This window comes from Podarcis cretensis (assembly GCF_951804945.1).
Source record: "Podarcis cretensis genome assembly, chromosome: 5".
Taxonomy (NCBI): Eukaryota; Metazoa; Chordata; class Lepidosauria; order Squamata; family Lacertidae; genus Podarcis; species Podarcis cretensis.
This window is the reverse complement of record NC_137174.1, coordinates 44,592,954-44,617,589: the sequence shown is the minus strand read 5'-3', so window position 1 is coordinate 44,617,589 and position 24,636 is coordinate 44,592,954. Positions and strand designations below refer to the sequence as shown.

Here is a 24,636-nt window from a genome sequence, read left to right as displayed (position 1 = left end):
AAATAACAAATAATCATATAATAAAATATGGAAATTGAGATTGCTATTATTATTGGCTGATTTGAAACTGGCAGCCAGCCGTGACAAAGCCAATTAGAGCTAGCTTTCCCTACACAAAGAGCTGTTGCTGCTCCATCGGAATCCTGGCAGCTCTTTACAAAAACAGCAGCCAGGACAAGAGCACAGATGCTCAGCCATACATGTTGGCAGCCCGTTTGTTGGCGGTCACTGGGCCCCTTGCCGATTGTGTAGCATTAAAAACAAGAAGATGAATACGTTCCAAACAGGACTTCCACAAACTGTGTATTGCTTTGGTTACCATCAGTTAGTCGAGGCACCAAAATATTCTGTCCGGATAGCTACTCACCTGTGGCTGCCTCAGTCACTGGCAGAATCCGTCAGTGGGCGTTTCTTGAACTTCTTCCAGCAAAGAAGCTCTTTGACGCCTAGTCTCCTCCTACTCTCCCTGCGCGGAAGCCTTCTGCGCAAGGAGGGTGTAGGCAGCGGAGGACCCTTACTCTCCCCGCTGGTCCCTGGCAAGGAGTCATGGGACCGCCTCGCCGATTCCCCCATCTGCCTCCCTTCTCCACTGGTGCTACGCTGATTCTCTTCCCCAGAAGATGGGCTGCCTCTCCCCATCCCGGGACGCTCTCTGGAACCCCTCCGGAGCCCACTGTCTCCCTCTGGCTCTGATGGCAGTTCCCTGACAGCAACATAGGAATTTCATGGAAGTACTGTGCTAAAATCTGTCTCCCAATTTCACAAAGAAGTTTATCTCTCTATGACTCTATGAAAGGGGCTTCTGGGTTTTTTGGGGGTGTTGTTGTTGTTGTTGTTGTTGTTTTTGCCTCATTCTCAAGGATAGTTGACAATTTCAGTGATGGGGGTTTATAGCTTACCTTATAGTTTCAAGGTGTCTGAGAGTTCTGTGTGTGATTTCCTTTCAAGTAAGCATTTCTCTAGCACTCTACCAGCATTCCTTGTTGCCCACACTTCCTGATCTAAAAAAAAGCCTCATGAGAGGAGCTATGGATTCATTATGTCTTCCTTCTGGGCTTCAATTGAAGGGTAGACACCAAAGAAGGCTGCAGAGTGTAGACCACAGCATAGATGATTTACAGAATGAAAGGACACCCACAAACACCCCTTAGCCACCTCAAAAATAAAGGAAGTGCAACCAAAGCCTGCATCCAACCCATGATAATTTCATCAAAAATTTTCTCTCCCCTTTGGTAATTTTTAATGCAATTTCTTTTCTCATCAAGAATGGTTGAAAAAACATGGGGGGATTTTTCAGCAGACCACTCTTTCATGGATGATGGAGGGAGTGCCTGCCTTGGATCTCACAGACCTTTGCATGATTGATGTGTCCTGTCAGTCTGGCTTTTTAGGGGAAATTAACATAAGAGTATTGTTCTGGCATACACGGACCCTTGCTTCAAAATTAAAAGCATAACAAAACCCCATTCCATCAGTAGTTAAAATTAGGTAACATTAAAGTGCTTGTTTCTTAAAAATAAGTAGATAATATTTAAGGACTGCAGCAGTTATGATGGAAAAGTTTTATTTGTGCCAAATACATTGGGAATTTTGAGAAGATACAAGACCTAGGATGGATTTATCTGCAACTGTTGCTATGTCATTTTAGCGGAGCATCTATTCATGAAAGTTGTCGGCAGAAAAAAAGATTTCTAAAAGGTGTAACACAGAACACTTACAGAATGGATCTAGAGTTAACTTCATGAAATGGATCCTTCTAAACCCAATACCTCTGACGATTCCATCAGGTTTTATATAAACCGCTCTAGTCCAATAGCCCTTCTTTCCAATGGAAAGCTGCCTAACGGAGTCAGAACATTGGTCCATCTAGCTCAGGCTTCCTTAACCTTGGCCCTCCAGATGTTCTGAGACTACAGTTCCCATCATCCCTGACCACTGGTCCTGCTAGCTAGGGATCATGGGAGTTGTAGGCCAAAAACATCTGGAGGGCTGAGGTTGAGGAAGCCTGATCCAGGCTCAACAGAGTTTCATATAAGGTGCTTTTACAGCCTTACTTAGAAATCCCAGGGGTTGAACGGGGATCTTTTGCATATAAAATACGTGGTCTAATACTGACCTATAGAATGGAGAAGTTGCTAGTGACAGTGAAAGAGGTGCTTGACCCTTTCCCTGCCTCTGCCATTTCCCAACTTTGGATCATTTCCTGTGCCATCCGCCAGGCAGGATTCTAAAGACATGAACAAGCTGGGAATTTAGATTTTTCTTCATCATGATCAAATGTGGGGGACTAATGTGGGGGAGGGAGACAGTGCTCCTGAAGGTAGGAGTCTATCAATTGATGAAGATGATCATCCAAATGTCATAGACCAAATGGAGCAAAGAGCACGCAGACCTAGTGGTGGGAGGAAAAAATCCTTAAATAAGAGACACGGGGGAATGATTAATGGACTTCAATGTCTGTACACTAATGCGCAAAGCATGGGAAATAAACAAGATGAGCTTGAGCTCTTGGTACAGCAAACTAAATATGACATAATAGGCATCACTGAAACCTGGTGGGATAAGTCCCACGACTGGAATGTAATAATGGAGGGATACAATCTATTTCAGAGAAACAGACCAGACAAGAAAGGAGGAGGAGTGGCGTTATATGTCAGGGATGTGTATACCTGTGAAGAGATCCAAGATTTAGAACCTCAAAGCCAAAGTGAGAGCATTTGGGTCAAAATTAAGGGAGAGAAGAATAACAGGGACCTCATTGTGGGAGTTTACCAAGCCAAACGGAGGACATAGATGATGCCTTCCTGGAACAGATGGCCAAGCATGCAAAAGGAAGGGAGATAGTAGTAATGGGGGACTTCAATTACCCGGATATTTGCTGGATGTCAAACTCAGCCAAGAGCATAAGGTTAAACAGATTCCTCACTGGCCTTGCAGACAACTTCGTTGTCCAGAAAGTGGGAGAAGCAACAAGAGGAACAGCCATTTTAGATCTGGTCCTAACCAATGTTGATGACCTGGTTAGTGGGGTAGAAGTGGAAGGATCATTAGGCACGAGTGATCATGCTCTTCTTAAGTTTAATATACAGCGGAAAGGAGCAGCCAAGCATACTAGGACTCAATTTCTTGACTTTAAGAAAGCCGACTTCATAAAACTTAGGGAAGTGCTGGGTGAGATCCCATGGACAGTAATACTAAAAGGAAAGGGAGTTCATGATGGCTGGGAGTTTGTTAAGAGGGAGATAGTAAAAGCACAACTTCAGGCAATACCAATGAGACGAAAACATGGAAGGTGCCTAAAGAAGCCAGGGTGGCTATCTAAAGAACTTTTAACTGAGTTAAGATTAAAAAAGGATGTGTACAAAAAATGGAAAAGGGGGGAAACCACCAAAGAGGAATTCAAACAAATAGCCAGCACGTGTAGACATAAAGTCAGAAAAGCTAAAGCACAGAATGAACTCAGGCTTGCTAGAGAGGTTAAAAGCAACAAAAAAGGCTTTTATGGGTATGTTCGTAGCAAAAGGAAGAACAAAGAAACAGTGGGGTTACTCAGAGGAGAAGATGGTGAAATGCAAACAGGGGACACAGAAAGGGCTAAACTCCTCAATGCCTTCTTTGCCTCAGTCTTCTCCGATAAAGAAAACAATGCCCGACCTGAAGAATTTGGAGCAAATGATTCAGCAGAGGAAACACAGCCCAGAATAACTAAGGAGATAGTACAAGAATACTTGGCTAGTTTAGATGTATTCAAGTCTCCAGGGCCAGATAAACTGCATCCAAGAGTATTAAAAGAACTGGCAGATGTGATCTCAGAACCACTGGCAGTCATCTTTGAGAATTCCTGGAGAACAGGCGAAGTCCTGGCAGACTAGAGGAGAGCAAATGTTGTCCCTATTTTCAAAAAGGGGAAAAGAGAGGACCCAAATAATTACCGCCCAGTCAGTCTGACATCAATACCAGGGAAGATTCTGGAGCAGATCATTAAGCAAACAGTCTGTGAGCACCTAGAAAGGAATACTGTGATCACCAATAGTCAGCATGGATTTCTGAAAAATAAGTCATGTCAGACTAACCTGATATCGTTTTTTGACAGAATTACAAGCCTGGCAGATGAAGGGAACGCAGTGGATGTAGCCTACCTTGATTTCAGCAAGGCATTTGACAAGGTGCCCCATGATATTCTTGTAAAGAAGCTGGTAAAATGCGGACTTGACTATGCTACCACTCAGTGGATTTGTAACTGGCTGACTGACCGAACACAAAGGGTTCCTCATCAATGGTTCCTCTTCATCCTGGAGAAGAGTGACTAGTGGGGTGCCACAGGGTTCTGTCTTGGGCCCGGTCTTATTCAACATCTTTATCAACGACTTGGATGATGGACTCAAGGGCATCCTGATCAAATTTGCAGATGACACAACCTGGGAGGGGTGGCTAACACCCCAGAGGACAGGATCACACTTCAAAACGACCTTGACAGATTAGAGAACTGGGCCAAAACAAACAAGATGAATTTTAACAGGGAGAAATGTAAAGTATTGCACTTGGGCAAAAAAAATGAGAGGCACAAATACAAGATGGGTGACACCTGGCTTGAGAGCAGTACATGTGAAAAGGATCTGGGAGTCTTGGTTGACCACAAACTTGACATGAGCCAACAGTGTGACGCGGCAGCTAAAAAAGCCAATGCAATTCTGGGCTGCATCAATAGGAGTATAGCATCTAGATCAAGAGAAGTAATAGTGCCACTGTATTCTGCTCTGGTCAGACCTCACCTGGAGTACTGTGTCCAGTTCTGGGCACCACAGTTCAAGAAGGACACTGACAAACTGGAACGTGTCCAGAGGAGGGCAACCAAAATGGTCAAAGGCCTGGAAACGATGCCTTATGAGGAACGGCTAAGGGAGCTGGGCATGTTTAGCCTGGAGAAGAGGAGGTTAAGGGGTGATATGATAGCCATGTTCAAATATATAAAAGGATGTCACATAGAGAAGGGAGAAAGGTTGTTTTCTGCTGCTCCAGAGAAGCGGACACGGAGCAATGGCTCCAAACTACAAGAAAGAAGATTCCACCTAAACATTAGGAAGAACTTCCTGACAGTAAGAGCTGTTTGACAGTGGAATTTGCTGCCAAGGAGTGTGGTGGAGTCTCCTTCTTTGGAGGTCTTTAAGCAGAGGCTTGACAACCATATGTCAGGAGTGCTCTGATGGTGTTTCCTGCTTGGCAGGGGGTTGGACTCGATGGCCCTTGTGGTCTCTTCCAACTCTATGATTCTATGATTCTATGAAATTATGACCCCTGACACAATCAATCATGTGAACATTTTTGTGGGCTGCATTAGAGATTTGGCTGTACACAGGGAACTCACTTCTATGCCATATCTGTAACATCTGAATAATTAAATTTTCTCAGGAATGTTTATCAAATACCAGAATTATGAACAAAGATTGCATTTAAAAAAACTGAATGATGAATGATGGCTCTGCACTTATCCTCCCAATCTACTTTTACTCTCTTTTGTTTATTGTTTTAATCTCTAGAGCATCAATAAAATAGAACACAATGTTCCCATAGCTTTCCCATCTATAGTTCATGTTCAATGCTTGTACCAATTTTTACAAGCCCAATTACCTGTCATTTTCACAAATAACTGAACTGATGTGTGGCATTAATAGCTTAACACAGAGGTTGCCAACCCTGCACCCACGAATGCCTTCCTTGGTGGCCTCCGAGATGGCCAGTGCAACCAGACTAAAATGTATTAAACTAGAACCACCTTCCTGCACGCAGCAATTTTTTGAGTTGGAAGAGCCCACTACTTCCACTCCAGCTGCATAGGATGAGGGAAGGCTAAGCGTCAGCTTCACAATTTGTATGTGTGGAAAAGACTGTGGCAAGGAGTGAGTGCTGTTACTTTTTTGAAGATTTATTTTTGTGGGGAGGACAGTTGTTTGGCCTCTCAGGGGGCTTTGTTTTAAATCACAGGGAGTAAGATGCCAGCCTTTCTTGTTCTTGCTTCCTTCTCCATAGCAAGAATTGTTCCCAACTTGATGGTGGGGGGAAAACAGCACAGAGACAGACACACTTCTTATCCTTATCCTCACCCCCACCACCATCTTTTTGCTCCAGTTAGAACTGTTCTCAAGTTGATTGAAGTGGGGGTGGGGGGAGCACAGTGTAGAGGCAGAGACATAATGTTTCTGCTGCCTCTCTCACAGCTGGGGTTCTTTTCAGGCTGATAGGATGGGTGCGAGGAGTACTGTGCAAAGACATGATCTTTATCCTTATGTTTCTGTGGCCTATTCTGCAGAAGGAATTGCTCTCAAGTTTATGGGTGGGGGAGCACCGTGCAGACACAGAACAGAGACATCAACAGCAGCAGCATCTTGCCTGTACCACAGCAGGGATCATTCTAAAATTAAACCAAGCCACTCCTTGTGGCAACCATTTTGTGTTAGGTCATACCTTGCAGTGGCCATTTTGTGAGTGGTGCCCACAACGTTCTCAGAAATCTGAATGTACCCCTGGGCCCAACGAAGTTGGCAACCATTGGCTTCATTTAGGCGGATATGAATCCATGCTGGCTTGGGAATACTACAATCCATAAGATTTACCTTACAGAGAAAAAAGATGGATCTGGCCTGTACCACTGAGGCTTATCTTTTCAAGCTGTGAGCTTTGTAAGAAGGACAGATTTACAATGCAGAATGCAAGATTCTGATCAGAAAGTATTGACAGAACCAACAGCTGGAAGATTTCAGAAATACTTCCAGGAAGAAGTAACAGCTTTTAACAGCCTTGTGCAGGACATACTGTCACAGCTTAATATCTCCACAGTCACAAAACTGCCAAGTAAAACATTATTAGGAGTTGCTTCCACTTTGACAAACGTACAGTCGGAAAAGTTATTTCTTGTCCAGAGGTCTATTGTGAGCCTCGTTTCCCATTGCAAAGGTGAAGCAATACTAAACCAATTTATCAACCTTGACAGTATTCTAACTGTATTCAGGAGTTATCTGCCATGCAAAGCTTTGTGGGAATTGTACGCAACTACTTTTCCTGTAGGAAACTAGGCAGTCAAGGAGAGTTGCTATAATCATTTTGCATTTGCCTCTGGCTCATCTTCTGTTCAGTTTCCTTTTAGATTGCTACCTCATTAATAACAATTAGCTCGACAGCAGAGGGTCTGGGTTTCACAATTTATTGTTTAGGACTTGATGTTAATCCAGTGCTGAATCAAGGAAAAAGGAAACCATATATGAAAGAGAGAGAAACATAGGTCATGGTAGTGTTGCATTAATGGAAAAAAAGAGCAGAAGTTGTAGCATACTTTGTCGTTATTGCCAATGTTAGAGGAAATTGTAGATAAGAAACCAAACTAGATTAGCTTGTGTTTAAATTGGTTGCGTTAAACATAACATCCAGTACTAGCGATAAGTGAATTATGATAAATGGCTGACATGGCCGTTAAAAACACACTGCCTGCATTCAGTTTACTACTGTGCTATTTTCCTCCACTCTGTTCCAAAAAGGGATGTTGCCTGGCAGGAATTAAAATACTATCAGAGAAGTGCCAAGTCTACACAGCCTGTTGGGTATTCTCTAGCTCTTTAAAATTATTTTTTCTAGTATTTAGAAAGAGCTCTTTTCTCAATTTTCATAGACACAACAATGCTTTTCTATCCTGTATAATAGGAAAAGGTGCCGATAGTTGGTGCATTAGGGTTGCAGGCCAGTGCTGCCTCCCCTGACAGGATCCAGTGAGGGACACCTCTTGCAGGCAGGCTTGGGGGCAGGACATTCCAAGGGGCAGATCCATCTGGGTCTGCAGGCTTCACTTGGGTCCACCCCTGGGGAATATAAGTTGGCCTGTCCCTGCCTCCATATCCAGTAGGATTTCCCTCCCTCCCTCCCTTGTATGAGGCTTGTTATGTGCTTGACCTTGCTATGGACATTGTTGGTCGCCATATTTGGGACCAGGTAGGAATTTTGGCACCAGGCCAATTGGCTCTCGCCTGGTGATTTTGCCTACCTCCTAGCAATCGTCAAAACTTTTGGCAGTTTAGGCACTGAGTAAGCCTTAGTCTTGGTCAGAGGGGAGGTTGTAGCATCTGCCTGTCCCTCTGAAGGAAAGGGTATCCCGTTAAAGGGATCTGGAAGGAGTTGTTCAGAAACTCCTTGGCGGTGATCCCGTGGGGGGGGGGGGGTTGTTCCTATGTGATGTATGTCACAATACTCCTGTCTTTCTGTGTTGATCCTACCAGAAATACTTCCAGCAGGCAGGCTGGGGGTCTGGTTAAACCCAATGCCTATGCCAAACCTCTGCATTTGTAATCAATCAAAGTTGTAGCCTTATTTGACCCCAAGACATTACAGTGGTGCCTCGCAAGACGAAAATAATCCGTTCCGCGAGTCTCTTCGTCTAGCGGTTTTTTCGTCTTGCGAAGCATCCCTATTAGCGGATTAGCGGCTTAGCGCTATTAGCGGCTTAGCGGCTTAGAAAAAGGGGGGGAAAGGGGAAAAACTCGCAAGACTCGCAAGACGTTTTCGTCTTGCGAAGCAAGCCCATAGGGAAATTCGTCTTGCGAAGCGCCTCGAAAAACGGAAAACCCTTTCGTCTAGCGGGTTTTTCTTCTTGCGAGGCATTCGTCTTGCAGGGCACCACTGTATACTATAATGGAATCTGCTGAGAATGCTTGCAAGATCTGGACACACTACTGCTTAAACTCACAACTTTTTCTTCACCTAAAAACAATTAAAGACCTCTAAAATGTCCCTGAATTATTAAATAATAGCAAATGGGCACTGTCTGTCCTTTAATTGCACACGATTGTTTCAGTAATTTAAAATGTTGAAATAATGGCATCCTGTCAATTCATGGTAGTTTTTAACCAAAAGAAAATGGGAAAGCAATTAACTAAATCATCCTGGTCTCTCTCTCTCTCTCTGTGTGTGTGTGTGTGTGTGTGATTTCACCATGTGTAGAAGAAGTGTGTGGGGGAGATAATCATGTAGACAGGCCCAAGACTCTGCAGCGAAGCAAAATTTTCAATAATACCACATTTCAGGCATTTAGTTGACAAAGAAAATACACTGCTTTAAATGTCCTCTGATCTCATTCACGTGTAACACTATGGCTTAGTATGAATGAGCAAGTGTGCAGGATCCTGCAGGGGTGGGTCATTGCTTTGGTTGTTCTGCTGAGCTAAGCCATCGTTTTGCTTACGTGTCATCCAAACCAAGGCTCATGGTTTGGCTCTCTCCAGAGAAATCATGAGCTGCAGCCAAAGTTTGCCCAGTGTTATACAGCTCATGGTTAATATTCTCCATGAAAATACCAATTCAATAATCAGAACAAAAACAAAAAAACCTGAGATGAAGGCAATTAATCATGCTCCACTGGGAGGCATATTCTCTCACAAGCCCATCAACTAATTATCAATGGTCAAAAGGTTGCAAGAGGACTAGTTTCAAATCCATTATAAAAACGATATGACACAAATGTCATGATCCTCCCCACAAGCCACAAATCATTTAACACAGAACTGGGCACATGCAGCACACTGTGATATGATCATCAGAGAACTTAATTTTAGCAATTAAACCATGTACTGGCACTTTATATAATAATGTACACCATGGCAGTGTTGAGTGAGCACCGATTCCATATTCATTAGGGGTAGGGCAGCAAAAAGACATAACACTTTCTTTTACCATCATGCAACCTGAAAGGCCAAGAACACAATTCAAGGAAACCTGTTACCGGTATTTCACAAAACCCTCAAAACAGATCTCAATGACTGTTTAGTAATCTCCCTGGTAAGAGACAAGAATACAAATCTTTACAACTCTTTCTGGTAGATGTTTTTCCATGCTATATAAAAAACAGACTTACTAAATACTACTCACCTGGTCACTAGTGCCAGGTATGAATAGGCTCCAGGTAAAGTCTGACAAAACTGTATTATTTACACCACAGTTGTTTAGCAAAGATTTGCGTGGACAGGAGGACCAGTTAAGATTGTAATGGGCTACTGACTTTCCTGCACTTATTTTCAAGGCTTGTTAAAATGCTCATTTATCAAATCTCCTAGAAGAAAAGTGTGCTTGTTGAACAAAGTCAAAAAAACAGCCCAACCTCAAAAATGTCACTGGGGCTTTAGTGCAAAGTACAAGCAACTTAGCTCTGTCTGATTCAGCATGAAGGATTTTTAGCATCCTGGGGAGAGCAACACATTTCAATGAGATAAAAGTGAAAAAAGCTTTCTTTATTGCAAAGCAGCAGGGCAGTGGAACCCCACTGAAGAAAGGATGGAAATTATAATGGAACTGACATCTGGATGTGATTGGTATACCAGGCTATCATTAGCAGGCACTTGTGTTACCGTTAACACCTGATTTTTTTTCCCCTTTAAAAGAGAGACAGTAAAGCAGAAATGGAATTCCGTGAATATTCAGAAAGAAAACTGTGTTTGCCAGCTGTGTCTTCAGTTCAGCTAAAGGACAGTTGCAGAGCAGATTTTTTATTCATGGAAAGGAGATAGAGAGCTGTATTTTGAAAAAGTGGAAAGAATATGGCTCACCTAAATGGGGCAGCCACAAGACAGAATTGCCAAGATTGAGACAAATTGAACTAGTTAAGATTTAGTTCCATTCTTTTTGAAGTATAGTCTGATTCTGTACATTCCACTGAAGTCCAAGTATCACCCTTCCCCCCCCCCAAAAAAAAAAAACCAGGAAAAAGAAACGAGTTACAAATTCCATTAAGGAGGCTAGCAGAGACAAAAACAATTTGGACTGGCAATATTTCTAATGAAAATGATGCAGCGCTTTTAAATTCATTGATGCTGACTCAGGATGTTCCTTGTGCAATATGGGTGTAACAAAATTGATTCGTCTTTGGAAAACTCACAAGACCAGAGAAGAGAGCTACAAAACTGGTAACACAATATTCAGCTACATCTCAAGACTGCCTGGGCGGCACCCAATGATGTCCAGCTACTTGCGCAATGGGGATTCAGTTGTCTAACTGGGCTTCTCGTTTTTCTTCTCCCTCCTCCGGTCCCTCCAAATCTCAAAACAAATAAACTCATTTTTTTTTCCAATAAACTTGCTCCATTTTTATCTGCCTTCTCCGACGAAGTTAGTTAATTTCACCATGTATACCATTTCCCAAATTCTAGCTTGCCATGAGTCAACATAGTGGTTTGGGGGGTTTTCCACTTCTGATATGGTTTTATTTACACAGATATACAACCTGCACCTAGATGGAGGGATTGCAGAGCATTCACATCCTATGAGGGTCTGGCTTCTCCCTTAAGGGCAGCATTGGATTCAAAGGAAGGCAAAAAAACCAAAACACCTCCCATACTCTGTGTCTCTTTGTTCCAGCCCGTCATTCCCAGCTCACTTGGAGTTCTGCCCCTTCCTTCTCCTTCTTGCTGTTAACCAGCTCCAAGGACCTCATCCCAGCCTACGTCATTCAAAGTTGAAACCCTAAACCTGGCCTTTGCCTCTGACCACTAGCAGAGGGCTGCAATGCAACTTCTGCAGACTGCCCTCCGTTATTATTATTATTTTCTTATTTCCTTTTTCCTGAGTGGAGATAGAACTTCGTTATAAATTCCTCAAAGGGAGCTAGGGAGAACAAGGCCTTTCAAACAGACTGCAATTGATTTTGTGTTTTCTAAAAGATTATTTTTCTATCTGGACAAAAAAAAATCTTCGGACCTTCCTTGTCCTCTGTGTGCCCCTTTCCTCCTTCCTAGTGCTCACTTTCATACCGTTCTCCCTGAAGCACAGGGTCCTTTAAGATCCCACATATAACACTAGGCCCTATGCTATTACCCCAAAGTTAACATTTTGTTTTAAAGAAAGGCAAAGCTACCATTACAAAGATATGAGTTTACAAAAACTAATTTCTCTTTATTAAGCATTTTTGGTTGCAATTCTTTTCTTGAAAATGTTCTCTTGTACTGTGATTTATTTTTGTAGCCAGAAATAATCTGAATGTCAGGATCACTCTGTCTGCTTTCTTCTTTAACCCATAATGCCCTATAAAATAACACATCATGTGTGCTTTGCTAAATGTGCTCAAACCTTTAAAACATTTTGTGGTAAAAATGATACATGTCCTGCTGGTTCCTTTTAAAACATACACCTACAGGAAGCTCATTAATGGACAGATCCAACAGAATTTAATACAGCACTGATCCCGAGACTGCTTCTACCAAGAACACATTTCTAACACAAGTTTTTAATGCTGGACTCTTCAATTATTAAAACTGGAAAACTGAAAAGGAGATCACAATAATTAACGAAACACCATTTGAAGTAATAAAATAACCCTTTGAACATTTTCCTTCGTTAGACTTAACTTCAAAGTTAAGGTGAATGGAATAATTTTAATCCAAGCTGGTTTTTCTCATCACCTTATTTGAATTACAGATATCTATTGGGCACAAAGTAAAAAAAGAAGAAGTGCAATGTCCATACCCTCTTCCTCAAAAATGACTGTAGCAGTCACTTCTACCCACTGAAAAATCTATGGCTTGAGAAGGCTAAGAGCTGCATGAATAGGATAGAAAAGCAATAGCCCAAGGTGAAATGAAGCAGAAGATGGGCTAGCACTGATCCCAAATACACAGATATATGCCTTGGATCCTAGGAAGAAGAGAGGATGAAACATTTCATACCATCAAATACACCATAAACCCAAAGTGTAACCTAATTTAAACAGTGTTAGAAATATTCCATTTGACCAGCTGGATGCGCAATTCCAAGAGTAATGAGAAAACCCATTGAAAAGAGTCACTAATGTCTGTGGATCTTAAAAGTTCTGCATGTACACTAGGGGGTTGCTTGACACATTCCTGTCATTTCTGAAGATTTATTATTCGGGAAAGAATTTGATCATGTATTATTTGAATGTTCAGATACATCTATACACTGATGATTAAACATTTGCTCATCTATTTATAACATTTGTACAGGGTGAAGACACCCCTGCCCCCCCCAGTATGTACAAGAAGTGCAAATGCAGCTTGAAACGCAGTGGGGGCAGGGGGATGGCCTCACTGGATTTCAAGCTACTAAGGTGTACATAGCTTGAGGGCTAATTCATACTTCCTCTTGTCCCACTGCTTCCTCCCCTTGGGAAAACTGCTCTTTAGTGCTCCATCAGAACAAATGGCAATTCGGGTTTTCCTTGGATTGCTATTTGTTCCTATTTATTGCTGAAGAGCAGGTTTTCCCTCGAAAGGAGCAAGGCAAGGGGAAAAGCAATTGGGCCTGTGCCTAGAAAGCGTGGGTCAAGCAGAAAACTGCTGAGCCCTGTACTTTCTAGGCACAGCACAAGCGCAAGTCTGGGTGACCCCTTAGTCACATCACTAAAACTCTTGTTTTGAACAGAAAGCATGAAGGCATCCTCAAACTTCAAAAGCTGAAGTTAAAAAAAAGAAAAGTGAAGAGAAAACCTTCCTTTCATGACTAACATGCTTCAGTAGTTCTTTATAGCATTTACTTCTGAGATACCGTGCACCTCCACCTAGCAAATTGCATACTAAATTGATCTCACTTGTCATAACTCTATCAGCTGTGAAAGATGGCTAGGAATGAAGAATGCACTGGGTAACAATTGCATTTTTGGACTGAGGCAACTTTAGTGAGACCCCAGCCAATTGAGATGAAAGAAAGCACATCAGACATCACAGAAACAAAGATTGTCTTCAGTTTATATTGAAAGCTCTTGGTATTAATGCAGTTCTGCAGCAGGAAACACAAATAAACAAGCACCAAACCTGCTCCCCTATTTGCTATGGTTTATTTCTTATGACCTCCCCTGCTTTTTCTCCCATACTAGTAGGGGAAAACAACAACAATAATACACGTTAATTTCTTTGCACATTTTCTTTTAATAACAAAGAGGGGGAATTAAAGCTATCCTCTAGGGATTAAAGTTTCCCTCACAACAACATAATTTGTCACAGATTATGGAGAAGGGTCTGTGATAAAGTCTAATTGGCATAAACAGGATGTAAACCTTTGCTTAAAATGCTTCCTGGAATAAAAACAAAGGACTGTATCCAACTAAATAGCACAAGCTAATTTGGCTGAGGAAAATAAATTCCTCAGCCTCTTGTCTTACAGCAAGCTCCCTAAATATGTTCTGGGTCTGCCCTGCCCCAACCTTCCAGAACAGATTTTGGGGTGGAGAAGAGAGCGAAAGGAAAGTTATACTGTGCCCACAGTTCTAGCTAGTTGCACCCACAGTTCTTTTTTCCTCCCAAACAAAGCTTGTTCAGTACTTGCACTTACCCTGTTGAAGGGTTCATGATGCAGCCTCCTTTGTCAGCAGATGCTTTGCAGTTGCAACCCCTTTCCAGTGTATCATGGTTCATCCCAAAATTATGACCCAACTCATGTGCCAGAGTTACTGCTGCTCCCAGAGGGCTGTCAGAATGGTCCTTAAAACAAAACAAAAAATAGAGAGAGATAAGAGTAAAGCATTTTATTAAAAAGGATGAAATAATATAGTCTAACACGGTGACAAATGACCAAGCTAATTAGGTATTAATTGTTATAGATGTGGCGCATGGCAAGAGTAATTACACTGTTATTACGGTAAATAAACAACAACACCAAGATCCTGCCCATTTGCCTTATTCTTCCATGCAGACAGCAGTGAGAAGTTGCTTGAAAATGCAGTCATCTGGAGGCAGTGCCACAGGGAAAGTGGTTTATGTGCCAGTAGGCCCCGACATAGTTTTGTAAGCGCTAGGTCTAGCAATACAAATCCTGAACACATCAGGATTGTACTGGCATCGCTGAAAGCTACTTTACACAAATAGCTTGCAACACGGAGCTTTCTCTGCACAGTTGGGTTTCAAGCGGTCCACTCAAACTGCTGCTTTTGTGTATGAACTGGGCCACATGTCTGGAAAGACCCATACGGTGACTTGAGAGGTCTAGCTACCTCCTTACCCCTACCTCAACCCTACTGTCCTGTGATGGAAGCTGGTATATGGGCTCATCCATGGCTTGGTTCACACATGCATGCACATGATGAATGCAAGACCAAGTGATGACTTGAATGCTTGAATGGGCCATCTAAGACAGAAGTTTCATATTCATATCATGCTTTTCAACTGTGTCATTTCACATGTTCAAGTGCCATTAAACAACTGCAGAGAAATGAACTGATGTAAATGTACTTGTACATTTACATGAACTGATGTAAATGTACTTGTGAACCTAACTAATTTATCAAAAGGCGGAAGTGGCGCATCAGAAAATGGCTCATTCTACAAAATGGACAGTAGGAAACATGTGCTCGCTACGCTACCAGCACATTAGTACAAGTGACATGCAGTTTACAGGGCAAGCCCTGGAAGATCTGTGTAGTCAATAAAAGTAATGGTGGTATTCATTTCTTTTTTTCTGGACAAGAAATATTCTTGCAGAAACTATTTTCGTTGACTGAAAGCTATTTTCGTTGACTGCCACAAACATTTAAAAACTTTTTTATACTGTTCTCTGTGGCATCCATCTATTCCTTTTGAAAAACTGACCTTCTTATAAAAGTTCTCTAAAAAAGAAAAATGCATAAAACATGTAATATAAATGGCTGATCTCCTGTTTATCAGTCAGTAAATGGAATTACTATGTTCATCTGCCTTTTCTAAAAGCACATATGAATTTATTCATCTAAAATCACTCTTCTTCATAACCTTTCAAGCACTCTGATGTGTACAGAGAGTAAAAGCTTAGAACTGTCTAAAAGCTTAATTAAAAAGTAAAATGAAACTCCTAATAAATTATTGGCTTGGATTTCACAATTTTTGTTTAAGGGGCTTCTGTTAATAGTATGAATAATTGAACTCTCTAGTGAATGAAAAATTGAAAGTACAATCAATTCACAAAAGGCATCACTCTCTGAAATCTGAATGCACTTTATCAAAAGTTGCGTGTCATTTAGTACTTCTGAATACATTAGAATCATACCAAAATTTCACTCATTTTTTAGGACGACACTAAGTGTTCCTGAAAAAACACACAACTGTAGCCTTTTTATTTTTATTTTGATCATAAGTCACTTTGTTCTCCCTTCTGTTGCTTCTTGGATACCATTTTTTTCTCCGAAACGGCATGATCCCAGTAAATCATGGATCATTTACTGAGTAAGAAGTGTTATAACAGTATTTATTCAATCAAAATTTGGCTGTTTGTAGCATTATCACTGAAATCAAGTGAAGTACCATTACTGTTATAGGAACAGGCTCCTGTTTTGAAGAGGCAGCTGGCTGATTCTTCTTGTATTCCTGCAGCGTGTGGATGATTTTATTGCACCTTGCAGTGCACCCAGTAGCAGTTCGCAGGCCAATGTTTCTCACCTGGCTTCTCAATGTCATGCATTGCTGCTGGTAGTTGAGAGGGAGAGGTGAAGGGGCAAAACAGCTGGGAGCTCAGCATGGTGCTGGCACAAGAGCACTGGATTGGCTCTTCTACTGCACCTGTGCAACACTAAGCTCCCTGCCCCTCCCTCTCAGTAAATGGCAGCAAGTCTCAGTTTCGGGAAGCCAGGTGAGAAATGCTGCCAAACATTACAGGGTGCAGCCTTGGCAATTTGGGACTTTGTTTCCTTTCCCCCAGTCTCACACTATGGACATTTTTGCCCTTGTCTGTGTACTGAACCAAATTATTACCATTTTATTTACCAAATTATTTTGCAGGATGAAAAATGTTGAATGACATCCCTCTTCTCATTTCAGCTCAGGCATACCATATAAATAAATTTTGAAAGACGAGTTTCAATTTCATGAAACTTTCAATACCAAATACAAACTCTGCATTGTGTTATCAAAATTGTGTTATCAGTCTAGTTCTTCTTACCTCCCTCCCCAAATTTCAAAAAAATGTTGAAACGCAATCTTGGCAATTACAGACAACTGCAGCGCAAAGAAAAACTAAAGTGGTAGCTAAACATTTTTAAATCCTTCTATATAGCACTGTTTTGCAAATAGTGTTTTAATGTCTAGAGTGATTCATCTCCACTCCTATGAGACCTGAATTAGTAATGGATTTAATAAATACAGATATCATCAATCCTGACTCTACATATGTAGTTTTTTAGAAGTTGAATGGAAAAAAACCCAGTATTGTAATTTGGATCAATTTGGCAGTGGGGGTGGGTAGAGAAAGAGGGAAGAAGAATTTGAAATGCTTGATCTGTACACAACTATTTTCTTTTTGTATACAAGGAAATGTTAAGCTTTCTCTTAATCCGGAAAAGGCAAACTGATCTCCAAACCATGTTTCATGCTTTCAGACACTTATTCTGTATTGTAAACATATTAATTCAATACAGTTATACAATAAATAAAAACAAGCATACTCCCACAGATGGACCAGGGCAGCAAACGATAGGGCTTTAACATGTCAGCATTATTACCATGTAAAGAGGGAGAACTATTTGGTTCATTTTGAATATAATTTTACTAGTTATCTAGAGCAATTTCTTCAACACAGGAAATGCAATGTCACAGCAAAAGAGATTGCTTGAACACATTTTGAATTAAACAACTGAAAGCATTTACCCTGAGGATGAGAAAAATATGTGATACCAGAAGAAAACTGAGACTGATGTGTTTCTAATTTATTCTCCCCCCCCCCAAGCTCTTTCCAGTTGTCAAACATTTGAACAAACAGAGGGTAGCATTCGGGCAGGGGAAGTGGCAGTTTAAAAGCAGTGAGAAGGGAGTTCGGGAAGGCTCTGTTATTGTTTATTTATTTACTTATTTACAGTGGTACCTCAGGTTTCATACGCTTCGGGTTACATATGCTTCAGGTTACAGACTCCGCTAACCCAGAAACAGTGCTTCAGGTTAAGAACTTTGCTTCAGGATGAGAACAGAAATCGGGCTCCGGCAGCAGGAGGCCTCATTAGCTAAAGTGGTGCTTCAGGTTAAGAACAGTTTCAGGTTAAGTACGGACCTCCGGAATGAATTAAGTACTTAACCCAAGGTACCACTGTACTTACTTACTTACTTACTTACTTACTTACCTACCTACCTTACTATACTGCCCTTCAGCCAAGGGTCACAGGGTAGTTTACAATATGAAAACATGGGTTAGCTAAGGTGTTGTATCCATCTCTGCTATTTCTCCTTGTTGAAACTGGTTTGTTTTCTTAAAAAAACAGCAGCCCTCCGATATCCCTCCATTCCTGTTACTCAGACTTATGCCATGGCTCACCGCCCCCCTTTCAATGTCCATATCTTCTTAGTGCACTTAAACTTCTCCCTTTTCTATTCCTCAGCTGCCTCATTTGAGACAGATAATGCATGCACAGCCCTCAATATCCCATAGTACATTCACACAATAGGTTTCCAGTGCTAATTAGCTGGAGAGATAAATATAAGCATGCCTTGTGCCCAGATAAGTATCCTAAAGCCTTGGCCAGTTTTGAACCACTGCTACATCTCACTCTAAAACTTAATCAAGATTAAGGTTAAGGACCTCTGACAGTTAAGTCCAGTCACAGACGACTCTGGGGTGGCGGTGCTCATCTCGCTTTACAGGCCGAGGAAGCCAGCATTTGTCCACAGACAATTTTTCCTGGTCATGTGGCCAGCATGACTAAGCTGCTTCTGGCGCAATGGAACGCTGAAACCAGAGCAGCGCACGGAAACACAGTTTACCTTCCTGATGGAGCCGTACCTATCTATCTACTGTAGATTCCGGCGTATAAGATGACTTTTTAACCCTGGAAAAGAGGTTTAAAGGTTGGGGGTCATCTTATACGCCGGGTATGGCTGCAGTGGGCGGTGGACTCCACACCGGGAGGAAGCTGCCTGGCGAAGCTGCCCAGCAATGCTAAGCCAGCTTCACTGGGCGGCTTCCTCCCGGCGCGGAGCCCACCACCCACTGCTGCTGCCCAACGAAGCTGCCAAAGCGTATAAGACAACCCCCCAAATTGGCAGCTGCCAATTTGGGGGGGTCGTCTTATACGCCCAGTCGCCTAATACGCCAGAATCTATGGTACTTGCACTTTTTGGGCGTGGTTTCGAACTGCTAGGTTGGCAGGAGCTGGGACCAAGCAACAGGAGCTTACCCCGTTGTGGGGATTTGAACCACCGATCTTCTGATTGGCAAGCCCAAGAGGCTCAGTGGCTTAGACCACAGCGCCACCCGCTGACCTTTAACTTTAGGCAATTTGAAATGCATGCACCTTACTTATTAAAAGTGACAAGTTCTAATAGAAACTAAAATCAACACACACACACACACACTGTGCTGGAAAGGCAACAAAAACATTAACATATTCTAAAGAGCTATGCTGATAACACAAAAGCTTTGTTATAGTTACTACCACCTGTTGTCTTTTGTCATCTGACTTATAATAAAAGCTATTACTGGTAAATTGAAAAATAAGCAATTAGGTAAGAGTGCTTATAATTATTTCTCTCTGGCCCATAGCAAAAATGCAGCATGCCTCATAAATAATTTTGGGAGTGTTTTCGTACAAAGCATAGAAATAAAAAGAGAAATTACAAATTTATATTTTTTATTCTGTGAGGCTGTTTTGGTTTTGGTTCACTACTCTGAAAGGAGACAACAAAGAAAACATTAAATGATGATATTTCATTACAAGGCTAAGTAAATAAATTCTCATAATTTCTTGAAACAAGAATAACAACAATAAATAACAACAATAGAAATGGACTTGGTACTTACCATAACAATACCTCCAGACTGCTCTGCAGTACACATGCTCATTATAGGTGCCATACCGATGGTAGTCCCTTGGAAATAAGCTCCACTGATGGAAGAAAAGAAAGTTTTTTTAAAAAATAAAAATTCAACTTTAGAAGGCAGGCTTAGCCCACATTCAATGGTAACCTTTTTATTTTACTAAATATAATCCAAATCTAATAATACGGGCTTTGCTGCTCTCTCCTTTAGTGCAGTAAGGACCTATATACTCTCAGAAAGGAATTAGCCACCCCTGAGTCACATGTCTCCTACCCAGCCCTGGCCAATTTCAATAGTCAAGAAGGGCAAGAATCCAGGACAGAAGTGGAAGGCCTCCAAGCTGTTTCTCAAGACTGCACAAGGTGAAAAATATCCATAGTGACATGACTAGATGTCCTAGTTGCATCCATCTCTGACTCTGTCAAAGGTCGGCATGAATACAAGAGATATTATTCACAAAATAAACAGCAAGCCTTCAAGGGCTCTAAGTTTTGAACTCCACAGCCTCCAGAAAAAGGCCCCTGCTTGACACAGTGTGGTAAGGAAGTGAGATTCTTTGATGCTATCATCACCACCACAGAGGGAGCCTGCAGAAGGATTGTCACCTATGTTTGGTCACATTAATTATGACCCTTCTGTTATTTTGTTCTCTAGTAGGCCACACAATCATTTTATCACCCTCAACTCCTCAGGAGCCAATACCAAGGAGCCACTGTGGCCCATCAACTGGAGTGAGGAAGTTTGGGAGCAATCTGGAGTGTGGGAACAGTCTGGAATTTCTAGAATTTTGCAACACTTTTTTTTTTAGAGTAAGAAACCTTTGCTCAGTGTGCAGTTCTTGCATCCGTGGACGTACCTCACTAGTTGTGCATTGTCATGGGGTTTACGAGGTAGAAGTTTCAACTTTCGCCAGTCCAAAAACTCATGAAGGCTGGTGAAGGGGTCTTGGGTTATTGCGCACTTATCCATGTCATTCCAGACTTCCACTCCAACCAAGGCTATTCGTATATTTAGTGGCCTATAGAACTGATGAAACAGCCAAATTAACATGCTGGATTTTTATTTGTAATTTTATTTCAAATTAGAAAGTAGAATATGGCTGTATAAACAGCTTACATGATGGAGGCCTGGAATGGACAACATTTTACATGCAATGAAGAAGGAAGTTAGATCATGCTCTCTGGTTGCACCTGTTCTGCTTCTAACACCCCGGGATGGTCAGGCATGGGTGAAACGTTTATATGTAGATATATAAAATGCAATGAACATATCTAACTTCATAGATGACAACTGGATTATAAGTGGGTCAGCGATTGCGCTGCAGGTCTATGCGAGTTGTACTTCAACAAAAATATGCCCTGAATCCCTGAAATAAGGATGGAACTCTCTCTCAACAGTGAGATTGCTTAGCCTTGCAGACATTTGAGATCTGACAGGTGACTTGTAGTTGTAAGCTTCTTCTCTATTGAAGTGTATTTAATTAATTAATGGTCATTATACAGGTGCCTCCCCACTTATGCGTGTTCAATTTGCACATGACTGCGTACACGTGTGGTGCCGGGAAGCGATTAAATCATTCAATTCAACTCTGTAAATGGCGGGAGAGAGCAGGAGATTCCTCCTGGATCACAAGGAGACTCTCCCCAGAGCTCAAGGAGGACATCAGTCCCAAAGAGACCAGAGGTGCACTGGGGCTTTGTTTACGCTGCTCCGCCTCCTTGCCTTACAGTTGGTGTGTGGGGTGGCACAGCAGCAGCAGCTTTCCCACGCATACTCCAGCCTGCTGCCAGCCACAGAACTTCAATTTTAGTTGTGGATATTTTTGAATATAGTATTCTTAGTATGGACTGAAGAGAGAGCAGCAGTGAGGCAGTCTAAAGGATGTTTAGAGATGCTCCTCACTTTATACAATTTCACTTATGTGTGTGGGGGCCTGGAACGTGACTCATGCATAAGTGGGGAGTCACCTGTGTTTCCCCTTTCCACACACATTTTCTCAATGGGGAATGACTTCAGTAAGAGCAGGTTTGCTATTGCTAGAAAGTAGACTACTTCACAGCAACAGAAAGCATCATTGTCCTTTTAAAAAACTGTTGAATAGTGGAAAAGATGGACGAAAGACACAGCTCTGTTGGATTCACAGCTCTTTATTGCAGCAGTTAGAACTGCTCCTGGAATCAGACTGACTGCAACCTAGCTGGCTGCTTTATATAATACTAATTAACTTGAAACAGTAACAACTCACAACTAGCTAACCAATCAGGAGCGACAGTTTTCAATCCTTCATTTACATACTGGTGGTCCTGAGTGAGAACTGCTACTAATCTTAATACATAACACAAACGTTACCTTATCAACATAGTTGGCAATTTCTATCAGCCTCAGCTTCACTTTCTCCACGTCTTTGCCCTGTCTCTGAAACTACACAAAATAGTAACAAAGAGCCATCAACTCATGAGTATTATACTCATTATTCTGCAGACATTATTTGCATTCTCCAAGCAGACATTAACTGACATATGGGTTTTACATACAATATGGGCCCATAGTAAGCTCCTACTGCCGACAGTAGAACCCACGTATGCCTTAAAACAAGCAAACATTGTGTGAAGGGGTGTAGTTTTTCAAACAACAAAAAAGGGCTTCTCATCCTGCTCCCACACAGCTGACTCACTGGGATCCATCTTATTGTGCAAAGAAAAAGGCTCTCATTTTAGCTGTCTCTCTGCCATAGGAAGAAAGCAATTCTGCTGTTTAAGCAGAGGTGTTGAAGAGGCAACGTCTGTCATTCTGAATGAGGGAAAATGCAAATTGGAAAACATTTCAATACGAGGTTTTTCATTTTTGGTTGCACTTCAGAAAGTTGAGATACTTTCAACCATCTGTCTTGTGTATTTGTTTTGAAGCTCTTTTGCAAATGCTCAGCAATTTATGCAGCCTTGCTTAATTCAGTAACCGGCAAACTGTATCTAAAGAACCTACACCACAGAATTGGTATTATTAATGCAAGCCAATCATAGTCTTAGTTCTGTTGGGTGAAAATTAAATAATGCAATGTAGCTCCAAGCATTCAAGAATTATGTTTCCTGAATCCATGCACATTTCATTAGTATGAATTAGCAAATTTAGGGATAGGGATTTCTCTCTCTCTCCCCCCCCCCCCACTTCTTGCTTTGAGATACCTGCAAAGAGGCTTAACTATTTGTAACACCTTAGCATGCCTTGCAAATCAGTGTGGAGACTTGGCAGAAACTGGAATTCTTTACGTACTTTTTAGTTACAGAGACAGCATTATACATTATATTATATTTAGGATGCCCGTATATATTTTAATGTGAATCTAATTAATTAGCACTTCCCACACAAATATGTGGAAGTATAGCTATCCTTTGAAATTCACTTCTCTGAATTTTGTGGTGCAGTTCTCCAACCCAAAAACGTGGATAAAAAGGATTTATTTTGGAAAAGTGTGCACAGATATGTACACATGTGTGAAAAGAACATCAAAAAATGCATTGTGTTGGGGAAAATTTGGTTGAAAATGCAGATGGTTGGAGAAATGTGAACAAAAATACATACACTTTTCCATGCTGTACTTAAAATTGAAAAAGGAGAGAATGTGATAAACTGAGATAGGCAGATTTGTTCATCTTTGTATGCTACACATCAAACTTTGCAACCCTTGGATTGGCACCTTGTTTCACTTGGGTAGCTCACTGGTGCACTACTGTTCACTTAATGCAATATAATATATAATGCAATATAATGTATATAAAGAAGTCCACAAATATGGTTTCTAGGCTGTCAGTCGTGACTAGAAATTTAATGCTGACAGCCAGCAAAGATGACCATACCAAGCTCTATCTAGCCTAATGCTGCCTACTGTCATTGTCGCAGAGTCTCCATGGTTTCAGGCCATGGAGGAGATGTCAAGAACTGAACCTGGGACCTTATAAATGCAATGCCTGCATTCTTACACTTAGCTATGCCTCCCTCTTTTCTGGTAGAAATCACAGCACAATAAAAAAATCCCCCCAACACTTTTAAAACATGTAGGCAGAGAGTGGAACACTGCATTTACCGTTAATAGGTTAGTCCACCACACTAATTTAAAGAAGTACTTTCGTTTTATCAGTTTTTTTACATCATAGATATCAATGAAGCAACAACATGAGGACAGTGAAGTATTTATCTGATTCCTTCTCTGAAAGAAAATGAATTTTCAAGGCATATCATTCCACTAGTTTTATACAACCCCCTTGCAAATATATTTCTTCACATTTTTAACTTTAGAAGTTGTGTACCTCTCGATTATCGGCCACAATAATGAGTTCCACGTACTTGGTAGATTTCAGGGCTTCCCTCTTGTGCTACCAAAACAAAGATATTTGTTTGTTTATTTATTTATCAGATTAGGGCAGATAAAAAGCAGCCAGTTAAAAACATAATTAAACTAAAATACAAGTTAAAACACAGAGCAAAGAGATCAGATTAATGCTATTAGTAATCCAAGGACACCTAGGTCTTTAGATATCTATTTCCTATAACAGTGGTATGTTATAAAATAATTTAAATATCACTAACAGTATTTACTTCATTTGCGTGTGTGTGTGTGTGTGTGTGTGTGTGTGTGTAAAATGAAATTCGTATCGCATCTCTCTTCCATCATGGAACTATGGCTAAACCATAGTTAGCAATGTCACAACCAACCAAGTTTTAGTACAGATGAGGTTCTTGGGTGGACTTCCACCCATGTACTGACCAGACCAGTCCGAGAGCTCCTTAGCTTCAACAAGGTTGTTGGACAATGTCCTGGGCCCACCATATTTCAATATTCCCATGCAATGTGATAAAAGTGCAACATTCTTCAATATTAGCATACAGTGT

At 41.3% G+C, this 24,636-nt stretch overlaps 1 protein-coding gene across 2 annotated transcripts in view; it reads right to left on the bottom strand.

Moving 5' to 3' along the window:
- Window positions 1-24,636, bottom strand: part of ADAM12 (ADAM metallopeptidase domain 12) — a 191,498-nt gene that overhangs the window by 44,832 nt on the left and 122,030 nt on the right. For both annotated transcript variants that reach the window (XM_079977123.1, XM_079977124.1), the window contains exons 7-11: window positions 24,054-24,119; window positions 22,099-22,170; window positions 20,606-20,775; window positions 19,732-19,816; window positions 14,314-14,462 (exon numbers count right to left, since the gene is read on the bottom strand). In XM_079977123.1, the coding sequence (XP_079833249.1) occupies window positions 14,314-14,462; window positions 19,732-19,816; window positions 20,606-20,775; window positions 22,099-22,170; window positions 24,054-24,119 (542 nt within the window). The remainder of the gene's footprint in view (window positions 1-14,313; window positions 14,463-19,731; window positions 19,817-20,605; window positions 20,776-22,098; window positions 22,171-24,053; window positions 24,120-24,636) is intronic.